The sequence below is a fragment of the Pseudoliparis swirei genome, chromosome 20, assembly GCF_029220125.1.
Source record: "Pseudoliparis swirei isolate HS2019 ecotype Mariana Trench chromosome 20, NWPU_hadal_v1, whole genome shotgun sequence".
NCBI lineage: Eukaryota > Metazoa > Chordata > Actinopteri > Perciformes > Liparidae > Pseudoliparis > Pseudoliparis swirei.
In genome coordinates this window covers 9,760,779-9,786,682 of record NC_079407.1, presented here as the reverse complement: position 1 = coordinate 9,786,682, position 25,904 = coordinate 9,760,779, and the positions used below count along the sequence as shown (strand labels likewise).

The following is a 25,904-nucleotide window of genomic DNA, read 5'->3' as shown; positions in this document are numbered from 1 at the left end:
GTGCTGACTCAGCTGCTCTGCAAGCCTCTGTCCCACCCCAGTGTGCTATTTATACACACCCAAACCAACCTCTCCACATACCAACACACAAGAGCATGCACATGTCGGATCTACACGCAGGCAAACACACACACTTGAACACAGCTCGGCAGACTTGAAAACGCCTTGTAAACAATAGAGAACACAAACACTGGAGGCAGCGTTAGAGCTCTGCCTCAGGGTGACTCTGTTTTTCCTGACGCTGTTGGGAAGGAAGCGACAGGTGGGCTCAGAGCAGCAGAGAGCGGCTCAGGCCAACAGTCAGCCTGCAGCGAGGCTTTCACCAACCTCACAGGATCACATGTAGGACGCTGAGGTAAGACCACACTGTAGGTCAGCATTGATCTGAGCTTGAATATGGTTGTTTTTGCATAATTTCCCCCCAAAAAGGGCTTAAAATCGTAAGTCACAGAGAGGAGAGTGTGTTGTCCCTGCTAATGTAGTTCCCATTTTCGATTGCTCTAGTCCGTTGTCACCCAATCTGTTGGTGTACTTTGCGTCTGCTCTGCTGCAATGGCATGTGTTCATCATCGTGGTATTGTTTAGTTGCACCACTAGTTCAGTGTGATGTATGTGTTGACTTGCATAAGAGGATACTTGCTTGTACATGTAATATTTAATAATGTCTCTTCCCTCGCACTGTCCCAGTTAAACAATAAATGTTGTCTCAACCGGCAGTGAAACAAGTATTTTAATAGAGGTAGTATTTATCGTAATGCAAGTCAATACAACCACGACGTTATTTAGCACTGGCTGCTAACCGCTCACATTCACGAGCTCTCCTGCCCAACACGGATTTGTTCACAATGGGGCATCATCAGGGGAAATATAGGGTTTGTCCCCTGGACGTGTCTATAGTGAGTTTAAATGTGTTCGCCCTGGTACACTGTGGGAAAAACGAGCACCATCACATTTTCTGAATATTGGCATTCACTTAGTTCCAAAGAATTGGTTCTGGGGAAATCCTCTGTAGGAAAATAATATTTAAGAATAATAATTAAAGTACTAATGCAGGTTTTCTTACTGTGCTATCCTCTTTATTGCCGTTATCGATATATTTTTTGAGCAGCATTTTAATGTTGTAGCTGGTGGAGGTGGAACACATTTTAAAAAACTGTTTCATACTGTTGGTTGGTTGGTTTAATAAAGATGAATCTATCATTTAATGAACGATAAAATAGTTTGTTGGTGAAATTAAGGCTGGACCATAATTTAATATGATAATTTATGGTCCTTCAATGAAATCTCTTCGTAATGAAAAATATATATTGAGATATTGCGAGACCCAATTATGGTGCTAAAAACAAGCATCAGTTGAATCAAACCATTGTACTGGAAATACAAAATTAGTGGGGTGTCCACAAATTTTCTCTTAAAAATACTCAATACTTAACATTTGTCAAGTATTTAATTCCATTAAAAGTATACAAAAGGGACTTTAGCATGTGGTTATTTTTTCAAGACAATTTCTTGGTGTAAAATACAAATACCCACAATAAAGTAGTACCTCAGGTTAGTGCTTGGCCCCACCATTCCATTAGGATGGACACTTGTTATACAGCAAGAGGCTCAAGAGGTCTGCATGTCATGTCATGCAGAATCTTAAACTGCCTTTTCGGCTGAAACAAGTCTGAACGACACATGTCAGTCTGTGCCTGAACGCATCCCGTGTGGACAGACGGAGCCCTGAAGCTGCTGCTCTGCTAGCGTGTTGCTCACGCTACACCTCCTGTGTAGTGGGAGTAACTTTCAACCCCTGAACTCGGCAAAGTGCTGTTCCCTTTCTCGTAAAACTGGTTTGACAAATCCAAGCTTATAGTGCAGCTTTAAAGGTCCAGTGTGCGGCATTTCGCCAAATGTGTTTGCTGTAATGGAATATAATATTATTTTACCTGAAGCTAAGACTCATTTGTGTTAGATTACAATCTATATAGGGAGCAGATCCTCTTCTCAGAGTCCACGATGTCGCCATGTTTCTCCAGTAGGCCAGCGCAGACTAAACAAACACCTGCTCTGGGTTGGGCCATTCACATTCCTCCACCAGAGTTTTTCTACACTTTGGCAAACAGGAGACGTTTCCTTTGCTTGCAATATGTACCCTCACTGCTAGATACTGCCAAACCCATCACAATTTAAATATTGACTTGGTTTGGTGGTGATTGTGGTCCAGTGAACAGCAGTTTGTGTTTCAGTGGCGTTTGTTTCCCTGATTCCTTTTGAAGGCAGTAGTGTCCTAGTCCCTGGCAGTCCTCTGTGTCCTGACCAGCAACAGAAGTCCTTCTGTTAACTGTGGCTCACATCAGACTGTGAGCCGCAGTGCAAGACTGCTTGGTCACTGAGCAAAATAAGTTTATAATAGGTGAAACCGGTTGCTGTCGGTTTCTGTAGACCACGTCTGTGTAGACAATATTTATCAGCGTCTGTGTTTGTGACTGAGTATCAGAGTCCACCAATCAAATGAATACTGTGGCAACCGAGGGGACTTGGAGGTGAGAGTCTGAATAAAATCAGGAGACAAATAAAATGTCTTAATAAAACGTATCGGAAAAGGGGGGAATGGGCATCTAACGGCAACAACCGATTCTTCCCGGTCGGGGTCTTTGGTCACACACCTGGTGTGAGACGGTTCCGATCTCCTGTATGGGCAGAGGAGAGAGGTGAGATGGTCCAGTTACCTCCGGTCTGTTGCAGCTCCTCTCCTGAGGTTCCAACATTCCTTCTTCTCTCCTGCTCAGGCTGCTCTCCCCTGATGGCTTCCAGTGGAGGGTAGATATACTCTGTGTCTCTCATCAGCTGATGGGCTGCAGGTGTGACCACTCCCATGTGCCAATTGGCTGTAGCACCTGCACTGGGAAGTACGCCCCGTGGATCACTTCCCCCAACCTGAGCTTTGGGATCCGCCTCCTGTGTCCTGTCTGCTCTGCTTTTCCCCCTGGTCTGCCACAATACATATAAATGTACAAGTTGCGTTTGTAGTGCTTGTTTTGGGACCCCGTGATGTCAATCCTCACATATCAGGATATTTATGATCCCCATGAAAGGGATTTTCTTTTTGACCCCACCACCTCTAGCACCACCATTTTTTACACAACACCGCAAAATGTAATGATCTGACCTCATAAGATCCTACTTCTGTTAGCCTTCACTTATCCATGGAAGTTACTCTGGGAAAATGTTTAGGAAGGCCTTGTCCAACCATAGTCTGACCTGTTGGCTGCTGGAGAGGCTTGCTCAAGGGCACCTCATTGGCGGCAGTGCTGTGACTGTGCCCACATCAGCCAGACCACATTCAGATCTCAGTGTGGTGTGGACAGCATGTGGACACAATCCACGTAGCTCTCCATCAAGAAGAGAAGAAATTAAACTATCCACCATGTAACAGCGGCTCCTTTTGACCACAAAATAAATCCGATCACAATCCGATTAGGCAGGTCACCTTGAAGTGTCCGGTGTGGACACAGCTACGTTCTGATCTGGGGCATGCAGTCACAAAACACTGAAGTATTATTGACATGCAGGGAATACCGGTTCACGTGTCTCCCGGAACACTTTTATAGTGTTGCCCTCTGTAGTTTATGTATAAAGTGACAGAAATAGTTCTGCCAAGAATGAAAAAGGAGATGGAAATAAAGTGTCAAACCCGGCTTCTTTCTCTCCTCTGCTGACCAATGACGATGTAAAGTGGGTGTGAATTTTGGATTGTCGCTTTGGGAAAGTGACACAGTGTAACAGCCGCCCCACCACACCCCAAAAGGGATGTTGAAATGGTTTGGTCACAGGGGTTCTGACCTATTTGACCATCTGACCGGGGGAAGCATCCTGGCCTCCTGTGGCCACCAGCGGGGAATAAGTATTTCCCATTTGACCGTTGCATGAACAGTATTTTGTTGCATCAAGTTTCCGTTTACAATTTTTCCTGTACAATTTAAATAGATACCGGTTCGGTCAGTTTGTTGTTTGCATATTTTTTAAATATAATTGTCACATTTTGCATGTGCATTCCTGTTATGCAACAGTGTGTGGAAGAGAGTAGCAATGCCCCTAGGGGGCTGAGCTGGGATCAGACATGTTGCCACAGTATGTGCATGACTTTGACAGTTCAGTAAAATGCATGAAGAAGCAGAGAGATGAAGAGAGCTGACAGCTGGAAGCTCCTCCTCTCAGCTAGTGGCACCAAAACCCTGAGTGTCAAATGTACAAACCAAACCTGAGCCTCAGATCCTTTTCATCATTTAAAGTGGACTTCCACAATCAATCCATCATTCAGATGGAGGTAGAGAGGAGGAGTGGGCGGGGCATATCAGCAGGGCCATGGTATCAGACCCAGCCAGGTCCAATGGACCCTATGAGACGTGAAGTCACAAGGACTCCGGGGAGGAAGCAGAGTTAATAATGTGCAATGCAGAGATGAAAATTCATCCATAAGGAGAGAGAGAAGAGGAGATAGGTGCTCAGTGTATCCTAAAATGTCCCCCAGCAGCTATAAGCCTATAGCAGCATATCAAGGGGCTGGACCAGGTGAACCTGATTCAGCCCTGACTATAAGCTCTGTCAAAGAGGAAAGTCTGAAGTCTACTCTTAAATGAGGTGACTGTGTCTGCCTCCCGGACTGAAGGTGGAAGCTGGTTCCATAAAAGAGGAGCTTGATAACTGAAGGCTCTGGCTCCCAGCCTACTTTTTAAGACTCTAGGAACCACAAGTAGCCCCGCATTTAGTGAGCGCTACCAAGTGCTGTGAATTCTGTCTAGTCTCTCGGCTTAAATGTTTCCGTTTGGCTTTTTGATCTTGCCAAAACAGTGAAACCACAAGGGACATTATCTCACTGACACAAACCCTCTTTGACTTTGAGTCTACATGTGTGATCAAGCCCTCAGCAGCCACGGAGAGTGATAGCAAAAGGTTCTGGAGAAGTGGTTACGTATCTGTTCTAACGAGTCTTTTGCATTAAGGGAAGTTGGAGAGTTGTGGAAGTGCCGCCATGTCTTAACCACACACGGCTCTGTCCTTGGTTCGAGTATGAAATGTGAGTTTACAGGTTATTAACATTCCTCTGCATTGCGGAGGTTGGTTTATGGCGTTGTGCCGGTTCCTCTGGTTGTCTCCTTGCTTCTTCACACTGCGTAAACGGCTGTGTGCGTGCTCGGAGCTGGCTGCCATCAGCCTGTTCCACACTTGGACACGAGTGATGGTGGCTTCACAATAAAAATGGTTCCTACCGTGAAGGCAGAACAACCGACTGCCTACAAGCATACATGCTGATGATAGTGTTCCATCCCACATGATGCAATCTTTAATCCAAAGCACTGAACCCAAAGAGACTTTACTGTATGTTATCTCCGTGATCAGAGGAAGAGTCGTCCTTTCCCTTTTGGAAAGACAGGCTCATCTTTCATGAATAAAATAGTTAAATTAAAGGTCCAGTGTGCAGCATTTAGGGGGGTTGTAATGTGTGTCTTTTCTTCAGTATATAACCACATGAAATTAAGAATTTCTGGGTTTTTGTTGACTTATACAAACCCTTCATATCTCCATACAACGGCTTCTCTCCTCAGAGTCCATGTTTCTAGTCCAGAATAGAATAACCAAACCCTGGCCCTAGGAAGGACCTTTAACCTCCTCCACGCGTGGGACATGGAGAAGCTTCAGTTCACCACCTGATGCTGATCGCTCGAACCTTTATCCTTTAACTGTTCGTTCAGTTTGTAAAAGTGTTTCTTGTTTCTTGATCGCTCAGTGTTTTTAATGTTTACAGACTTCACTGTTTGGTACACATTATAAGAAAAGCCCTGGGGGACTCACATTGCTTCAGCTTCACACAGACTCTTCACACATTGTGAGAGCTGCAGCTCATACAATTCACAATGTTAGTCAGATGGATTCACATGTGTCATTTGTGGTTGTGGCTGCTTAATGACTAATCATAATCACACTGTAAGCGTTCTCATCTGCTGCTGCTCCACACTGCTACGGAATGACAAGAGCAGGCCCTGCATTACATAACCCTTCTCATCATTATTCTGGAAAACATTAGGAGTATCCTCATCCAATATTCAATTCATTATCATGTAAGTTATATTCTGTGGTATTTTACTGGATAAACACATTTAAAGATGAGACACTTAACAAAGAAAGGCTGATTAATGGACGAATCATCTGTGAAAGATGATGGAACAAAACCTCTTTATTGCTTATGGTTCATTACTTTCATACCTCGCCTGAAAAACAAAAATCTACAAACATATTTGAACAATTGAATAACAATGAATAAGTGTAAAATAATGTGGTACACCCAGAGTTATAAGAAGATGTGTTAGATCTGCTGCCTCCCAGCTTTGGCTGAACCCTCCCTCTTTGCCCTCTCATTACCAACACATTCTTATACGGCCTGTCTTGGGGCGTTGCAGGGGAGTGAGACAGTGGGGGGAGAAAAGGCATGTAGAGGAAGTGGAGGATTGCGTGTGAGGTAGGGTGGGGTGCAGCTCTGATTAGACATGTGCACTGACAAACACTCCGGAAACGTGAAGAGGGTAACTCCAGCAACGGCTTCAAAGCCTATCGCAGCGATAAGGCAAAACAAGAAACTAGTCTAGATATTTATTTTAAAGCCAAAAGAAAAAACACTCTATCAGTTACCTTTCGGGACAGATAAGGGATTGAAACTAAATGTCGGTCACTGATGGATGCACAGTGTTGGCATGTCAGGAAGAGCACTGCGAGAAAGACCGAGAGAGGGGGAGGGACATGTAAGACGAAGGGAGGAGAAAAACAGGGAGTGTGATAACAGCGGTGGGAAGACTTGTTGGCTCTCTGTCAGTGCGTTTCCCAGCAGCCCGCTGCGCTCACGGAATATTCCATAACACTGCCTGGATTATGAGAGCAGGGGCTCTAATGTCCAGCAGCGACTCACGACCACATGGTAATGTACAGTAGCAGACCTGTCAGGCTGTGTAACCTGAAAGAGAAAGGCCAGGAAAGGTGTTTCCCTCATTTCCTTATTTGACAGCAGTGTCATTGGAGAACCACTCCAAGCACATTAGTGAAATACTGCCGCTGTTACAGGTTCCAGTCTGGCGTGTGTGTGTGTGTGTGTGTGTTCTGTTTCTCTAAGTGTTTGGATCACTGATGGCAGTGGTGAGCTCTGGGACAGATTTGCATATATGTGAGAGTGGACTCTGGTCTCTCACACCCCTGTTCCTGTGTGTTCCTGTGTGCGCGTGAGAAACCAGTGATTAGAGTCACAGGAAGATATTCTGTCTATTTTCTGTGATTTCAAAAGAAAGACACCTTTCCCACTCAGTCCTGTCTTTCTGTCAGTCGTCCTTCCTTCCTTTCCTTCCTTGCTTTTGTCACCTGTAAACACAGGCAGCTGAGGCATGCCCAGGCACTGCCCAGGTATCGGTATGCGTCAGGCTGTTTTCTCCGACCTTTGATTTTCTGCCTTTTGAATTTTTTATGGAAGGGGAGTTAACAGGAAATCATCTTCACTTTTTGAAAACCAAATCTAATTCATGAATTGGAGGCTGTCAAATTAGTACCTTTGTCAGTGTGGAGATTCACCTGCTCCTATGTTGCATGTTAGGTGCATTGTAGACTTGCTCATAGAATGAATGGACGTGAATGAGCAGCCCGGAGACAGCTGTGGTCTCTACTTTACATGGAGATGGCTAGAGCCAAACACAATCCACGTTTTATTTTTAGGAGTCACATAATCTATAATCTAGTAGTTTTGTAGTCATACATTCAGATTTCCCCCATGCGTGTTTGAAGCACTCTGATTGGGTGGATCCAAGCTCTGGACCCAGGACTCTCGAGTACACTGCCATCAACTGTTTTTTGGTGTGGGTTTTGTGAAAAGAAAATGTTTCTATATTCAACAAATCTGTATTTCCCTCAAGGTTCAATATAAATAATTTAATAAGAGTTAAGTCATACAACTAATGCATACACTGATGTATGGCACTATGACATAAAGCCTGGCACACAAGTTTAATAAAATCAGAACTGCCCGAATAAGAGTCGGATAAATAAAAATGGATTGAGATTCATCAGATCAGCAATAATTGCTGAAGTAATGAATAAGGTGAGTCACTGAGGTGATGCAGGAAGTTGTCCAAGAAGACTGACGCTTTTTGTCTTTGGCTGCAGACGCCTTCTCTCATCCAAACACGTCTGAATTCCTCTCAAAGATTCACTCGGTCTCTGAGGCTATCTTGGAAATTGAACTATCTTCTCATTCCTGGCATGCACAGTTTGGTAATATAGGTCCAGCATCCAATTATCAGAGCAACCGGTAACTAGTAGCAGGGATTATGAAAGCGTGTTAAGTGCTGAAAGCATTTTGGAGAACGTTTTCTCGAACCTCCGAGTCTTGAATGCTTCTCCTTTCATTGCAAAATGTTTTTTTTGTCTTGAGATTCCATCCTGACCTGTGTCATGAATTGGAAACATGATTGTACAACCACACTTTCTGTTGTGCAGGGAGATATTCCCTGTGATGGGTCCTTTGAATCTCTCAACCCAGCCATGAATGCGAACATGATTCCCTCCGTTAGAGAGATCCAGTCTTTTCTCACCTCTGAGGTTTTGTTAATCTCTTGTGCATATCTTGACTTAATTTCTCATATTTCTTTCTCGTCCCTTTGGAGGGACTCCAGATTTATATGAATTCATACTTGGTAGGTAACTTGTTAAGATGGATGAAAAGGTTATTTTTAATCATCTAACAGGTTCTTAGCAGCAACAAAGGATATTTGTGATTACCTTTAAAAATGACATATGAGTATTTTCTAATCGACCAGCCCATCAGCAGGACAGTAGGATGTATGTACTTTACAAAAATCTTTCTAATTAGTTGTAAATGTAACAGCGTTGTGTTTTTGTGTCCACATTTCCACTAGTGTACCCTAAGCTTAACCAGGTATTAATGATTGTAACCATGCCGCCGATCTAACCAAAACATAGAGAAAACAAATACATATCTGGAGGTTATATCAGATCAGAAGATCTGTGTGTAACCTTACGGGTGGTTATTTCATTCGCAGGCTGTTTGCAATATGGCCTTCTATGGTTAAGGTTTGAAAAGCACAACAATTACATGGAGAAAATATTGGGATTTAGGTTGAAATAACTTTTTGAGAAGAGAATGGAAAGATGTTTGAGTTATAAAAAACATGCTTATATATTTGTGGAACAATGTGGTTGGGGTTAAAAGAAATCCGCTTTGACTGCTGGTCGGTAATGGGACATAAAGGGCGGTCTCAGTCAGAGTCACAGGCTTTGTCCAAGTTTCCAGAGATTATAACAACATCTTGTGAATGGAAGTATGACTGACAATAGTCATGATTCAAACAGGTCCTTATTCCAGATAAATGGAAACATGGGTACAGACAGAAAGACAGACAGACAGGCGGACAGCTGGTCGGGCAGCCTTGCCCATGTTGACATGATGGGCCATATCTCCCTCCTTAAATCCTCATGTATCTAGCCCTGCAGATCATTTCTGTGTTGGATAGTCTCATGCCTCTATGTATGACCTACATCAGTAAACAAGACCATCAGGGAGAATATGTGCCATTTCTAGAAATGTATTCTGTGATGATGATGGATGGAATGATGCATGTCATTAGTGCCACAATGTCAGATTCCACAAAGCTGCAACCTCCATACTTGGAGTCACGTATGATAAAGATTTTGTGTTAAATTCTTGGATTTACCATTGAAAAAGGAACAGGAGATTTCACAAACATGCAAGTTCTTATTACACAATGCATGATTTAGCTCTGCTTTATGGACCTTATGAGGCGCTTGAACATCATATCTCTGTCGGGTTTTCATGTTTCTACGCCGGCAACAGCCGTGGCCACCCGTTATCTCCAGCGGAATAAAAGCCATCATGACAACCGTTACATTGATATGCATACACACAATGAAACCGTACTCACATCATGCATACACATATGCATTACACATATGCATTTCTAACAAGTCCTCAGCTTAGTTTTTTACATTTTTGCACAGAATACAGAAGTCTCAATTCAGTCCCAGCATTGTCTCCTGGATACATCGCATACACATACTGAGACTTTTGTTACCCCGGCCTGTCCATTTCACTGTCCATGGACACAATGCAGGAAACCGCCAGTTGCCAGGGGATTAAGCCCCCCCATACACATACACAAACACACTCCCCAACCCACATACACAAACACACACCAAGGACTGACAAAACACATTCCAGTCAAATAATAGTGGTGCTGAGTAAACCTTGTTGTCAGGGTTCAGTGTTGCATCAGGTTTGGTATTCAGACAGTAAACTGGTTTTAAGCACCACAGTTGAGACCCACAGGGATTTTTCCTTAAATGCCTTAAATTGTGGTTTTCTTTTCTTTCCTGTTTTTGTTTGCAAATTGTTCCTTTATGACAGTCTGGGCTTTTAATTCTTACTGAATAAGAAGTAAGCCCGTTGACAGCTCCGTGTTCTCCACGCCCGGCTGTCAGGTGAGCCAGCTTTTCACGGAACACATTCCCTTCTCCACTTGCATCAACTCTGTTGAAGCTTGTCCTCCTGTATTGGTGTAGATTTACACTTTCAGCTGTGTCCCTTTAGAACCAGTTATTCTTGTTTCAAATACACACACTCTATGAAATGTAACTGCAAAGTTTAGCATTGTGCAAACTTCAGATTAGTATTGAGGCAGAGAGAACTAGAACGGGCACTCGGTAGAGCGCATACCTTCGCATATCACACGATTGGGCATTGAATTATGAACATTTTGGCATTAGTTGCATGCCAATTGGATACAAATTGACCGCACTATGGTAAAAAGAAGATTTTGACCTTTTCATGACCTTGACCTTTGACCCGATCGATCCCAAAATCTAATCAAATGGTCCCCGGATAACAACCAATGATCCCACTAAATTTCATGCGATTCGGTTTAATATTTTTTGAGTTCCGCGAGTAACACGCATACAAATAAATAAATAAATATATAAATACACGGCGATCAAAACAACCTTCCGCATTTTCAATGCGAAGGTAATGAGGCCTCAATATGCTGATATGTAACAACCGGCTGCATCATGTGCCCTACGGTACACCCCACTGGACGTACTGTTGGTCAAGAGCGCCTCTGGAGAGAATGTCTTGCAGCAGACTAGTCTGCATCCTGCTGACTTCTTCTCTTTAAGAATGAAGTGGCTCAGTGGTGAGCAGGGTCATCCTTCGATCAGAGGATCGGCGGTTCGATCCCCGGCTCCACTAGTTCATGTCGATGTTTCATTGGGCAAGACACTTAACCCCAAATGTCTCCTGTAGCTTTACCTATGGTGTGAATGTGAGTTAAGCCTGATGTGCAGGTGGAACCTTAGCTCCTCCCATCAGTATTTGAATGGGTGTGAATGAGTGAATGATGAGATGCAGTGTTAAAAAGATTTGAGTGACAAGATCTATACAAGTCCAGTCCAGCTACCATTCAGTAATTCTAGTTTGATATATTCTCTCTCCATGTTTGTTTTGTTATCCGCTCAATTCAAGTGTGTATTGTACATGGAGATCTACGTACGCCTAACTGTATCGTGAACCTACAATAACTTCTGATCGGAGCTACCTGACAGATGCATGTCTACGTCAAATCGTTGTTCAGATGTTTCTGCAAGGCAAAGAGTCTTTCCATCACTGTCACTATCCCATTCACTTGAAAGGAGAATCAAAATACATGCGATGCATGCTGTGTGTAAAGCGAACATTTACTACAGGGCTTCCTTTCCTTTCTTCTCCTGTCAGCGTGCCCTTCGTCTCCTGGGCAGCTGACAAGTATGTGTAGACATTTCAACTAAAGTAATAGCCTCTTCTGCTACACCGTGGGATGAATGTTTCATGCTTGTTTTTGTTGAGAGAGATTTAACTGTAATGGTGGCTGTGGAGGCTGTCGTGGTGAAGCAGATGTTCAGTATATAGGTCTTGGTGAAGGTCTACCAGTATTTATTTTAGCTGATGGCATTTTCATCCTTCAGAAAGTGTCCCTGTTTGTGAGTGATGCATGAACCGATTCAGTGCAGGGGCAACTATATGTATGAGACATGAGATGCATTGTCATGGACACGGAAGAGACGTAGAACCCCAGACAAACACACTGCGAGTAACGATCTGTCAGTTCTGCTCATGGCTGCAACACTTCTGTCCTCCTCGTCTCCTGCAGGCTGCAGCAGGGAATCTCTCAGTGGACGGCTTGCGGCACAGTTCCAGCTCTGAGTTGCAGGACAACATGAGACGCCTTGGCTCCAACTCAGAAGACCGCTCTCGCCTCACTGCCGCCCTCTCCTGTCTGAAGAGTGCCAATGACGCAGGTGAGCCTGGCCGCCCTGCATCAATGCAGTTTATTAAGAGTGCTATGAAAAGCACGAAGGTTGCTTTATTCATTCTGTTTCATCTTCATTTTGATCAATCATTGTGTGACATATTTAACAGCCATCTTGGTTTTTCAGTTTAACATATACCATTTTCCCTTTTAAAACAGGCTTTTTTTAGATACTGTATATGGTTCTTTTTTATTCTTGATTTGAAATCCACACAGGAAGAGCAGCCCAGTAAAGGAGCTGAGAGCCCAGCTCCACTGTGTGCCATTAGATGTTTTACAAGTTTGAGTCGCTGAAAAGGATACAGGGAATTTCCACCACTCTAATAGAAACTTTGACTATAGTGGGGTCACTGGCATCGTTTAACCATTTTTATACTTTGACGCAACGTCCACTTACTGTACAAGCTTCTAGCCGAGCTTTCAACTGTATCAAATGGTCTTTATCAGCTGATGGGGTTTGCTCCGTTGCCATGGAAATTGAACGATATTTCCTTCTCTGCTGTCTATTTAACTGTGTTACTATTCTGTGTTTTGCTTTAGAATTCCAGAGTAAATGTTTTCATTTTACTCTGTTTGTGTTAAATACAGTTGTCATAATGTCATGTTGTGTGGGTACACTGGCCCTCGAGTGTTCTATGCACATTCTAAAGGTCAACTCAATTATAGTATATATTTCAATTGTTTGTGCACTAATTTTGGATCTTTACTCTTTGACTGGAGGTGATCCGAGGCCTGACTCCTCCAGCTCTGAGCCGCGACGGGACTGTGACGTGTTCTCTCCCATCAGCCTCCCCCCCAGCTCCGTTAGCCCCTCGGCCCCACTGCAGCCCACCAGCACCCACGGCCGCTCCATCTCCATATCAGTGATACCTTGTTCGGATACCCAGAGAGCTAGCGTAGTAACTGAGGACGCCTTCACTCTGGAGCCGAGCCACCCTCGAGCCACTCGAGCCTCAAAGACGCACAGCAGCAAGCCCTCCCACACACCACCACCAGCGTCACGCAAGCTGATGCAGCTCCTCCCCAACCTTACAATGACAAGAAGCAAGAGTCATGAGTCCCAACTGGCCAACCGCATCGAGGAGCCGGCGACACTCAGGTGGGTTTAGAACTGATACTGCAGTCGGGTGTTCATGGTAACGATGGCAGATCAGTCGCCTGTTTATACATGTACTTTACCTGTCAGACATAAGTTATATTGCCTTCCGGAAGAGCCTCAGCCATTAAGTATTTACATTGAAAATACTAGATGATTGTTGCTTAATCAATCACACAGCATGGAAAACGTCCCCCAGCAACTCCAGTTGCTGTTTGTGATCTCCAGAAGATGAAATGTAAAGTTACTTCAGTCTGAGGTCCTGTACTGCTGGAGAAGAACCCCCCTCATAATATATCAGGCACATTGCCATGTAACACCTGGAGCACTTTCCTCCCAATGGATTCTAATTTTGAATTGAGTTCATGGCCTTTCCTGTAAAGCCACCACCAGGAAAAATGTCCGCAATTTGCCTGGTAAATGTGTAGAAATCCACAGGGGGAAGTGGCCCGCTGTGTCCAGTGGTGTTAGTTGCTCTTTGTCCTTGCAGAGCCAGGAAGAAGAACAAAGTTTTGGGTGCTCTTCACATCAACGGCTGTGGTAACAGTCCTGAGGACTCATCGCTGCGGTCACCGCTGCCGTCTGCCCGAACACCCGGCCCCGTCCCAGCCTCAGCGCCGTACACGATGCTGGCCACCCCCACCCTGCTGGACAGTGAGTCCTCATAAAAGACACTGGCCTGGGTTCTTTCTGTGTTTCGGTTTTCCCATCGTCTCTCTTTGTGTCGTTCACAAACAACACTCTGATATTCTCCACAGATGTGAACATGCACAGGAGTTCCCCTCAGACCATGAGGAGAGATATTGGCCTGGCTGTAACACACAGGTCAGTTACGGTCCACCTCCTGTCTGGTTAAGAATAAAAGTAAAATAAAAACTATTACACGATTACAAGTGTTGAGTTATGCAAAAAAAGCTGCTTGGAGACGTCTGTGTTTAAAGATTTGAGTCAGAATGTTGCATTCCTACTTTTAAGAGCAAACACAATTTTGGTTTAGCTTAAAAAGCTAATTGAGATCTTATGGGGTATTATATAATATCTGGCCTTTAAAAAAATTAATTGACAACCTCTTCCATCACATGCGCAGATCACTTGACGGTTAATGTTATTTCCTGAAACTTCCCATGGAAAGCTTTCACCTTGAATATTCCCAGTATTTTTCAACCGTTCTATAGAGGTTGAGCACATCTATGGAGCCTAGGCAGCCAGAAGTGCCCCTGACTACGTTGTAGCTGCGCATCCTCCAACATGTCATGAGTTTCACTTGTAGAGTGGCAGATGGCAGTGCTGATAGTGAAAGACAACATCAAGGAGGTCGATGAAGGAAATAATTCTAAAACTTTAGTCCACCTTTGTCATAGGGTTCACCTCTGCCATTGTAAAGTGATGTACAGTCCATGCATTGCTCAAGCAATATAATGTAAATCATAACTTCAGTTTTAGTATTGCACCATGAAGTTGGGGTAGCAATAATAAAGGCCTTTCAGTGCTTAATATGGGTATATCCTGGATCCAAATCCTTCCTTTATGCACCTGTTCCTGGTGCTTTCTGTTGTTAATGTGGCGTTGGGTCTCCAATCCCAAACCACACAACCCTCCATTCAATACTACACTCACTGAATGTAGGAGCTGACTGGCACAAGGTGAATTCATCTGAATGTCTTTGTGATAAATAAACGTTTTAGTTCTCCCTCTGTAGGTTTTCCACCAAGTCCTGGCTCTCCCAGACGTGCCAAGTGTGTCGCAGGAGCATGATGTTTGGTGTCAAGTGCAAACACTGCAAGTAAGAGGCTGTAAATATAACCTCCCCGCTTCATGTGATGATACCTGTTGAGGTCTCATTATGTCATAATTTCTGTTCACAGGTTAAAGTGCCACAACAAATGTACCAAAGATGTTCCATCGTGTCGGATATCCTTTCTCACGTGTAAGCACTTAATTTAAAATTTTTTTTTTTAAACATTGAATTACCAGTGAAATACAGTACAATTGTTGCTGATGCTCTAGTGAAGTACTGCAGGGGTATGTCAGCTCATGACCTCTCGTGACAAGTGGCCCTCATTTATCATCTCGGAGCGTAGGATTCACACTAAATGTTTGCCTACGTACAAAGGAGGGAATGCACGTACAACACAAGTTAATTCCTTTTATGGATCTCAACTCAACAGCTGGTTCAGTTTCACTTCCTGCTGATTATAAAAAAAACACCTGACACTGTTCTGCAGTTCTTTAATGCTAGCTGGCGGTATTGTACAGCTAATGATAGGTTCATCGTGTGTGTGTATGTGTGTGTGTGTCTGGGTGTGTGTGTGGGTGTAGGGCTGTTTACTCTGGAGGTAGTTCAGAGTCCAGCTGAAGTGCACCTTCCCACTGAGTGAAAGCACACATGTTTGGGTCGATCTCAATAAATGTGAGAGTGGAAAAAACCAATTCAAATGGAAATGACATCATGCTGACAGCAGCTCAGAACACCAAGTGTGCTTCTGGTGATTAGCAGTGAAACGGCATCTGGTCGACAGGACATTATCTCTCAGTCGTTTGCAAACATCCACATCTGGAAGAAGTTCAATAAACATATTTGGCCTCACCATTTGATTTCATTACAAATCACCTTTGTATGCACACAGCAGCTCAATGTATCACATCCTCGGTTTTCTGTATTGCTGCATATGGCTACATCTTCATCAATCAATACAAGCAGTCAGATAAAACTGAACTCTTTTTTTGTATTAAGAAAGTGTTCTAAAGAATCCGACCACAGTCTATAATATAATATAAGTATATAACCTTTTAATACCAGTATCTGTGTAACCCACCTCAATACACAAACTTAACAGAAATAGACTTGGAACCCTTCTGCAGTGCATTCCACGTGCTCGGCCAGCAGCCTCTCCTCTAGCTTCTTGCTCCGACTGGATTGGAAACATTGCCATACCTATTTGTTTGAGGAGTTTAGAGTATAAAGACCTGATGCAGTTTTAGCATCAGTTATCATTCCATATCTTTTTATATCTGCTCAGTTGTAACAGACTTGGCATTTAAAACAGTAGATGTGTTTTATGGTTTATTCTATTCTGACCTGGTTACAGAAGGGACAGTACAGAGCTGACATGAAATGGGGAGAGATGAGGAGTAACATGTGGGGTCACCAGGGCCATGATCTGTTGCCTGTCATGCCAAGTGAGGGATCTGTGGTCTCTATACCACCTGGTCTCTTGCTCTGGACACTTGATCCACCGTGTTATTGCTAACTGACCAACCAAGATAATGGCAACATGAGTTTTCTGGATCCTTCTTAAAGCGAAGAGTCACAGTTTCTGTTCAAGTCTTGGGGTGTGCTTGTGGTTGATGCTGGCTATCATGGCCCTTCTGTAGTGTAACCTGAGCAGATAGGATGTAGGTTCCAGCCGGGTGTGCACTCTTTGCCTGGTTGAGGAGCCAAGGACTCCTTCAAGGTGCATTGGGTCACGCCGGTCTCTGTTTCCATCACAGAGCGCTCTGCAGGCACTGGCTTGGTTGGGTTTAGAGCCCTCCTGGTGTTCTGCGTTGCTGTGTGTACAATGATTCAGCTCACACCGAACGGGCACTGATAGGACCCAAAGGATGCTCGGTGTAAAGGGTCAGTCTGAACAGACAGTGATGCTGTGCTGCTGTGGTGAGAAAGTAACACAAAAAGGAAATGTTGTTTGTCTCACTCCGACTGCTGAAACCTCCCGTAAACATTGACAGACTTGAACATGTGTGGGCTAATGGTTGAATGTGGTTTGTAGTGCCGAGGATGCGGAGGGCAGAATCAGTGCCATCAGATATCAATAATCGAATTGATCACACAGCAGAGATCCCACTGCAGTTTGGCACTTTACCAAAAGCAATTACAAAAAGGGTAAGTACAGGTTTCTTTTCCATGGATTTGTTTGTATAGATCTTTATTCATAATTCTATAAAATATGCTTGGAATTATCTTCTGGACTGCTGTTGCTGATTTTATCCCCACGGTAAATGTATAGTGGGATTACAAATATAAAAGTGTAAAAGTTGGAGGCTCCTTACTAGTGTGTGTGTGTGTGTGTGTGTTCCAGGAGCCTCTCCCCAGTTTGAACCAGCTGGACTCCAGTAGTAACCCGTCATCAGGCACCTCCTCCACACCTTCGTCTCCAGCACAAAACCCCACCAGTGTCAGCGCCACCCCCCCAACCAACACGTCACCACAGGGCCCCCGGGACAGCCGCTTCCACTTCCCAGGTCAGCACCCTGTCCTTGAAAACTCTCTTATATACGCACACGCACACACACACACACACACACACACACACACACACACCCCAACCTTGTGTAAAGCAAGCAGGATGTTGGTGGTAAAACACAGTCATTGTATCCGGTTAGATATATTTATGATGTTTATTCTTCTCTCATTGATATCAATGTGGTGGATTAATTACTATTAGAAACTCTCTTTGGAATGCAGTAACACAACATAGCACAAACTGCAGCCTGCATAAGGACCATAAGTTCAATCAGCAGCTCTCTAAAACGTATAACCTAGAATCACTCTGAATTTCACGTGCTGCCACTCGTTGAAGTGACATCATTCATCCAGCGTAGCTCTCGCATCTCCAGCTGAGAGATTGACGAGCAAGGAGTTCACCCTAACCTCTCTTAGCTGCTGTTGTAATATTACATGAACAAATCATGAAAACATAAGCAAAAAAGGTGTTATGAAAGTGCGATTTTTCTGACTCAAGCTGTTTGTGTTTTGTGCCTTCTGTTGTTTACACGGCACGTTTTATAAATGGTGGTGACCAGCTCATGCGATTGGCTCATGGGTTCGACCAATCACTGTACACTTCTGTCACTCACCGTTCCTCTTGAGAAAATAGATGCTCTAGAATAAAAACGGGTTACGAGATCTAAGTTGTTCGACCGATGAACTAGTTTGAGAAGGCCTAGAGCCCTCAGTGTCTCTGGGGGAGTTGTATCATCGATGATGGGTTTCTGGGATTGGCTCAGCTTGGGCGAGGAGACAAAAAAAGCCTGCATTGCTAAATAGAGGCATGGAGTTTGAAAGATGTGGACATTTAGCAGGCAGTGCTATCATGCTAGTGGTTGCATTATGGGAAATGAAGTGTTTTTGGTGTTGGCTTATACTTTAGACTAGACATCAGGAGTTTACTTGTTGTTTTCTATAGTTCACATTTACATATTCCACAGTGAGACTGGTCTCAGAGAGAGATTAAAGCGTGACTCATAAACACCACCAGGTAACCAGTAGTCATTCTCAAGATACTACTCTGTAGTCATAAAGTCATTACTGCAAGAAAGTCAAGTCCAACAGCAGCACTGTGTGTTTATCCATGAGCGCCCACAGACTCCTCCCACACAGTGGGCTGCTTCCCTCAATGGTTCTCACCGTACACACAAGCAAGGGTTAACCTTTAATGCAGACTGTTTTTGCATTGACATTTTATTTAAACAGAATCCAGAGAGATAACATCTATTTTGCCATAACAATCTGTCCAATATGGCTGCAAACTGCTGAACACACACAACAAACACATGAGTCCAAACTACAGAAGAGGCAGAGCAGACACACTGGCATGTGACACTTACAGAGAAGTAGACGGGACGGATTATTTCACATTGTTGCAAATGGTCAAAACTTGTGAACGCTTTAAAAACTGATTGTCTGTTCTGAATTCATGAAGTAGCATATGTATTCATACTGTGTAAAGTATTCGTGCAGCATGTGTGAATGATGAGAATAAGCCTTGTGGCTCAAGGCAGTATTCTGAAGTTGTCTGTTCCAACAGATGTTCCTGCTTCCACACATACTGCTGCTCAACAGTGTGGCAGCAACAATGAGTCTGGGTAAGAGAAAGCAGCATAAGTTTCATTTTGGCTGATAATGGCAAATCCCATTCCATATTCGTGGGCTGATCAGGAACAAGAAATGTCAGCACAGACATGTTTTGGATGAATGTGACGCATAGTGTGTGCTACAGAGAGCACCGCTCTATTGGTGCTCTGTGACTGGTCTACTCACTCTGACGTCTCACATGTCAGGGATCCTTATCGTTGGGTTTCTTGTTGATGTTCAAAAACTGAAATGAGTGCATGTACCCATATCACATTCTTCTCAATAAAACAATCCGTAGGCTAGTATGTACAGATCATAATAAGCCTACCAAGGATTTAGTGAGTTGCTGATCTTGTCGTTCTGCTTCCAGAGTGTCACAGCTGGCCGCCAGTGAAACTCAGCTAATGGCAGCGAAGCCAGGAGGGGTGAGTACTGACCGCCGTTTCACTTCGTCTTTTTGGTGACTTACTTCCCCAGAGGAGGTGAAAATGAAGTTATTTGCCTGTTATTACTAAGATGAGGTGCTTATGTGGTTCACAGCACTTGTCAAAGTACTGTTTTGGGGCACATGTCTTATTTACTACCGCTGCTATATTTTTGCCGTCAGTGGAAGTTGGTAGAAGTGGAAATGAGGTTGTGTTCTCTCTGAGTGACGCATGCCACCAGCTGCAGGGAGCAGGGAGTCCTGGGGTGTAACGGCCCAAATCACATCCCAATGAGATATGAAGGGCTCGTTCGAAAACACCATTCTTAGTTTATACATGAAACAACCCATAATTGAATATTATTACATTACATTATTCACTGTAGAGCTGAAAAGACCCTTTAGGGCTGTTTAGGGCTTTGTGTATGATGAGCACCATGATGCCTATTATGTAACACTGTAAAAACATTAAATAATGATTTCCAACTTTCATCTGAGTTATCTGTTCCCCTTTTGGGGGGCGGCTGTAGCTCATGGGGATGAGTGGTCGTCCTGTAACCACCAGGTACCCCGGGCACTTCACAGCAGCCCACTGCTCCTTAATACCTTAATAACTAAGGATGGGTTAAATGCAGAGACGGATTTACCCACGGGGATAAATACAAGTTTACATTTCTTTCTTTCTAACATTTAGTTGTTGATTTGATCCTTCTTCATGAAGTGCGTTGACCCGAGTTTTTACGCTAAATGAAACTCTTGGTTGTGCTATCCGTTTCAGGAGGAGGACTACCCAGCAGAGGACGAGGAAGCAGCTGACCAGAACGGCAGCGAGCGCGGCCTTTCCCCGGATGCGGGCGCTGAGGACGGCTTGGAGGAGCTGCCTGCTTCCATATGCCGCCGTGGGGCCAACGGCCGCCGGAGGGGCATCTGTCGTAAGGTCAGCCAGAACAGCATCTACCTGCAGGAGTGGGACATCCCATATGAGCAGCTGCAGCTCGGAGAGCTGATTGGCAAGGTGAAGACAGACATGTAATATAGACACACCCAATCTTAGAATACAACATACAATGGCAACATCTGTGTCCATCCCAGCTGACACATTGGACTCTGTGGTGGTCCAGGGCCACTGGGGCAAGGTGCACAGGGGTCGCTGGCACGGTGAGGTGGCCATTCGCCTCCTGGAGATCGACGGCAACAACCAGGATCACCTGAAGCTCTTCAAGAAGGAGGTGATGAACTACAGGCAGACCAGGCACGAGAACGTTATTCTGTTCATGGGCGCCTGCATGGCCCCGCCACACCTCGCCATCATCACCAGGTACAGCGGCACGACTCGTCGCATCGCAGTTCTGCTCTTGCTCCCTCACTTCCAGCAGCATCTAAACTACCGTGATGGTGAAAACACGGGATGTGGTTCCACATGTGTTTTTGCGTATTTTTGAATTTGGTCTGAGTTTGGTCTGAGTTGTTGCGTGTGTTTTCTCTGCAGTTTCTGTCAAGGAGTGACTCTGTACTCTGTTGTAAGAGAAAGAGGTCACATGCTCGACGTCAATATAATCAGACAGATTGCGCAGGACATTGTAACGGTAAGCGACCCTTGAACCGTGTGAGACCGACAGAATTATAAAAAGATAAGAAACTCAATCATTTCAACATGCTAATTTCTGTAGAAGATAAAAACCTGAAGTTCATGACATTTAGTTTATCAGATCTACAGTGGCTTCTGAAAGGATCCAACCCTTTAAAAAGTAATCATATTTGTCTGAACTATTATTATCTGTGTAATATTTTATTTCCAAAATGTTAATGTGACATTTGTTTATTGTTTGCATTCTCCCATGTTCTTGAAGCTCCAAGTTATCATATATGGGAAGATAATAATGAGCTCTTTTACAGGGAATGGGTTATCTGCATGCCAAAAACATAATTCACAAGGATCTGAAGTCTAAGAACGTGTTCTACGACACAAACAGGGTGGTCATCACAGACTTTGGCCTGTTTGGGATGGCTGGAGTGGTACAGGAAGGCAGGTAGGAGGGACATCTCTCCATCTAATATCTGTTCCTCTGGGAAACCAAGAGCCTGGTCTTTATGTGTGTGTGTGTGTGTGTGTGTGTGTTTAGAAGGAAGAACGTGTTGAGGATACCCCGGGGCTGGATCGACTACCTGGCTCCAGAGATTGTTCGGAAAATGAGTCCAGAGGTGACTGAGGACCAGCTGCCGTTCTCCAAAGCTGCTGACGTTTATGCATTTGGGTATTGATTGATTGATTGATTAATTGATTAGACTCAACAGCCTCCTCAGGTTTATCAACAGGCACTCCTTTGTTGCTCCATTCTAAAGTAAAGGTGGCATTACAACTAAACATTAATTCATCTTTGGTGCTTCGTCACGTCTTTAGAGAGTCTGTTGAGGTGAACTGCTTCTTGTTGCTGTGTTACTTTATGAGATGCATACGCCACTTGGCATACCTGCTGGGGGGTTTCACTGTTTTTGTCATTTTTGTCATTTTCAGCACAATCTTGTATGAGCTGCAGCTCGGAGACTGGCCAATGACCAACCTGCCTGCGGAGACTAAAATCTGGCTAGTGGGCAGCAATGTGGGCGTGAAGAAGGTGCTGGCAGACGCCAACCTGGGCAAGGAGGTGACGGTGAGTCTGTCAGATAGCATGTGAAGGGCAATCCTCACTTGATCAGAGGGGACCAGCAGGAGTGTAAGAGGCAAACACATTTGTCTGTTTGCCTCAATGTCCTGCTGAATAAAATGACCATGAGACGGGCACTCTCTTTGTGAAATCCAGACAACAGCAATCCTCCTTCCATCTCAACAGGAGATCCTGTCCGCCTGCTGGTCCTCTGAAGACGAGAACAGGCCCACCTTCACTCCGCTGGCAGGCATGCTGGAGAGGCTGCCTAAACTCAATCGCAGGCTGTCTCACCCTGGACACTTCTGGAAGACGCCTGAGTAGGTACCACAGCAACAGAAGGCATTGTCAGGACACACAGTGAACCAGCCTACAACACCATTTACACCAGCATTAAACAAAAGTCTTCAGCATTTTATTTAGTGGATAGATGTCTATGTTTTAATGTCATGGAAGCGGAAATGAGATGCAATGGACCATCAATCAAATGGAAAATGTTGTAAATATGATTTTGTGGAGAAGTGTGAACATTTTGAGGCTGTCCTGCTGAGTATCAACTAATATAAACCACCTTTTCTAAGGTGACTGCTTGTGAATGAGGAGAACTGCGGGTCCTGTGTTAATGTGCCTGTGGGAAGAGCGGTTGCTCCCTTCATGATTCCATCATCTTCTTTTCCAGACACTTAAAACACAAAAATGGGATTTTCCCATTGGATTTAGGATTATGGAGACTTGTGAACTGTATCTTGAATGATTCTTGTTATCTTGCACACAGTCAAATCTGATACATTTTCAGTAATGTAAGTTCTGTATTCAGAGCTGATGGACTGTGACAGGTGAGGCCAACGGAGAGGAAGAAGGATTCTGTTAAGGGGCGCGAAGACAAGCAAGGGGGTCATGTGACAAGGCGTCCAAGGGCTACTTCTCTGTTCTCGTGTTGAAGTGCGCTAACCACTTCTCATTATATGAAAATGACTTTAGCGTCCCATTAACTGCTATTAAGACGACATGTCTTTTGTCTTAGTCTCCATTCTCAGTCATTACATTTCAACCGGGGTTTTTTCTTTTATGTGTGCAAACCGGTTCCTCCTCTGTTCTACTTGCTTTCCATAAATGACAATCTGTATATGCATCTGCATGTCAGTGGACACTGATTCATCCTCGGTGTAGGAAGGCTGATGGTTTCACCTTGTATGGCTAGTTCCTATGAAACCTGCTGGCGGGGAAGTCTGTGGGTGATCCAGTTGGTCCATGGTGTCATTTATTTCCAGGTGATGCATTTTATAAGTTTGGTGATTTTTGACTTTTCCTTAGCGTTCTTTGAAAGCAGCACTCAGTACAGCCTCACAGAACTTCCAGCAGGGTTTAGACTCTGTAGTGTTCAACTCTGTGAGCGTCACAAGAATGTGCCAGTTACCGCCATGGTACTGTGGTACATCTCTGAGACCGAGATCTTCAAATCTGGACCAGTAAAAACCAACATCGACATTTCTTTAGCATTTTACCGCCCTTCAGATGCAGCTGGTCCTAAATGACTGTAAATTCAGCCCAGTCCTCAGAGGAAATGTTGGCACTGTCTGCAAACCCCAGAGGCCATGAATGTGGACGTTTTATGTATTTGGTAAGAGCAAGTGAGGAAGTGCAACAAGCGAGTATGAAGGTTCTGTAGTTTAGTAATGAGAATAAGAAACAAGGGAGTCCACATCAGGCCGGTGATGGTGATGGTGGATGGTAGCAATAAAGACAAGTCTTTTTACCCAGAATGCCACCATATGATATTGAAAGTAAGAAAGTCTGCTATGGTGGTTGTTGTTTATTTACGGGAATGACTTTGTTACTTCCCATTGTTACGTTCTGTTGTTCTGTTATTAATTTAACACAAAGCATGATCTTTTTTCTAACTGTAAGAAATAGTTGTGTTGCCTGAACACGTGAACTGAGGCTGATGGTTTACAGCAACGTGTAATGCGACATATTCTCTCTGATAGCTGGGTTGGAACTTCGGGCCATTTGGAGTTGTGTTGCTGGAGCAACTCGAAAGAGCAGTCACATGACATCCTGCTTTAGTCGGTCAGACGTCATGAGTGGGTCACACCCACGGAGGTATCATGAGAGCTGTTTGTTCAGTCTGACTGAGCAGAACAGTGAGCCGAGGACAAAACTGGAAATAAGACTCAGAAAATGATATTTATACAAGTATGTGTCTTTCCTGTGTACACTCGAGCAAGGGTTTACATTTAGAGCCTTTTCATTTGTACTTTAGGCACATTGATTGATTTTCTTGATGGTCGAGGTTTAATCTGCAGAGTATTTTTGTACAGGTTGTGTTGATACTTTGTAAGCCTCTGGTCTAAACAATTTAAAATATTAAAGCTGATCTCCAGTGACTCTGTGTGCTTGCTTTCTTCCAGAATCAGTGAATTCTAAACAAATAAATGACAAAAAGCAATATTGTTAAGGAATACAGAGCAGCTGGACATTAACAGTGTATTATACTCTATGTATTATAAGCAAGCGTCAGCATTTTCCTTCTTGATTTACTCACTTTGAACCTAGTTTTTGTATATTCTGATTCAAACTTATGAGATGAAACGAATGCTTGTAGAACCCGGTGTGAGTCGACAGCTGTGCTCAGAGCTCTGTGAGGCTCCTCTTCCAGCTGACTGCTCACACAATCATCCACATGACACCGCTCTCATGTGGATGAGTAGCAGGTACTTTACCGACCCTAACTTCAATTCAACTACAACTCGAGCCGTTGCCGACGTAACAATGTGTAATGCGAGCTGCGGATGCTTGTCATGACCGAATGTCTGACGTCTCCTGGCCGTCTGCGCTCCGTGCTGAGCAGTCCCCAGCAGACAGACGGTGAACGTAGTGGAGCATTTCCATCGACGTTTACCTGGAGCTGAGAGCAAGCCATGAGCAACAGTCCAAGACTGACATTGTACCCTATGTTTCTAATCGTCCCTAACCTTGCCTTTCAACTGGATTCTGTTACTCTTATCACTTTGTGAGGACACTTAACAAGTGCTATAGATAAGGTATCACACACTTCCTGCTCTTTCATTGGTGAATGACCACGACATGGCTGCATCTTATCTGTGACCTCAAGTTGATGCTGCATGTTCGCTCCTGTGAGGCACGTGAACAGTCATTCATAGGGTCCTCGAATAAAACCTTCCACTGGATTGAGGACGAATATTCCCCAGACATGCCAAGCTGTTATGGTGTCAACAAATTATCTTTTGCAAGTTAAAGTACTGCATTCTAAATGTAAAAATACATCTTAAGTATTATTAGTGAAATGTGTGCAGTTATGCATGACATTCTATTCTTACACCCCTTTGTATTCATGCATTTTTTCTTTTCTTTTTCTCATTACTTCCCTTAAAGTTGTAACTGTTCAAACTTATCATCCAGAAGTGTTCAATACTTCAGCCATGTTATTCAATTCTCCGCAGATGACAGTACACAACACGTTCTA

At 44.0% G+C, this 25,904-nt stretch overlaps 1 protein-coding gene across 3 annotated transcripts; it reads left to right on the top strand.

Annotated features, from left to right (window-relative positions):
• The first annotated feature begins 248 nt into the window (after nucleotides 1-248).
• Nucleotides 249-24,804, top strand: LOC130210403 (kinase suppressor of Ras 1-like). 3 transcript variants are annotated; one of them, XM_056440658.1, is made up of 18 exons: nucleotides 249-355; nucleotides 12,240-12,387; nucleotides 13,119-13,497; nucleotides 13,985-14,148; nucleotides 14,253-14,319; nucleotides 15,194-15,277; nucleotides 15,360-15,421; nucleotides 17,265-17,377; nucleotides 17,574-17,736; nucleotides 19,302-19,359; nucleotides 19,719-19,773; nucleotides 20,551-20,787; nucleotides 20,894-21,090; nucleotides 21,262-21,358; nucleotides 21,669-21,802; nucleotides 21,896-22,027; nucleotides 22,288-22,423; nucleotides 22,604-24,804. In XM_056440658.1, the coding sequence occupies exons 2-18, from the start codon at nucleotides 12,306-12,308 to the stop codon at nucleotides 22,739-22,741; spliced, it is 2,298 nt and encodes a 765-aa protein (XP_056296633.1). In that variant the 5' UTR covers nucleotides 249-355; nucleotides 12,240-12,305; the 3' UTR covers nucleotides 22,742-24,804. The 3 variants fall into 3 exon arrangements, with proteins under 3 accessions (XP_056296633.1, XP_056296632.1, XP_056296634.1); XM_056440657.1 differs by lacking the exon at nucleotides 249-355 and adding an exon at nucleotides 6,869-6,955; XM_056440659.1 differs by lacking the exons at nucleotides 249-355; nucleotides 22,604-24,804 and adding an exon at nucleotides 6,869-6,955 and having other exon boundaries at nucleotides 21,896-21,974; nucleotides 22,288-22,392.
• Nucleotides 24,805-25,904: the final 1,100 nt, after the last annotated feature.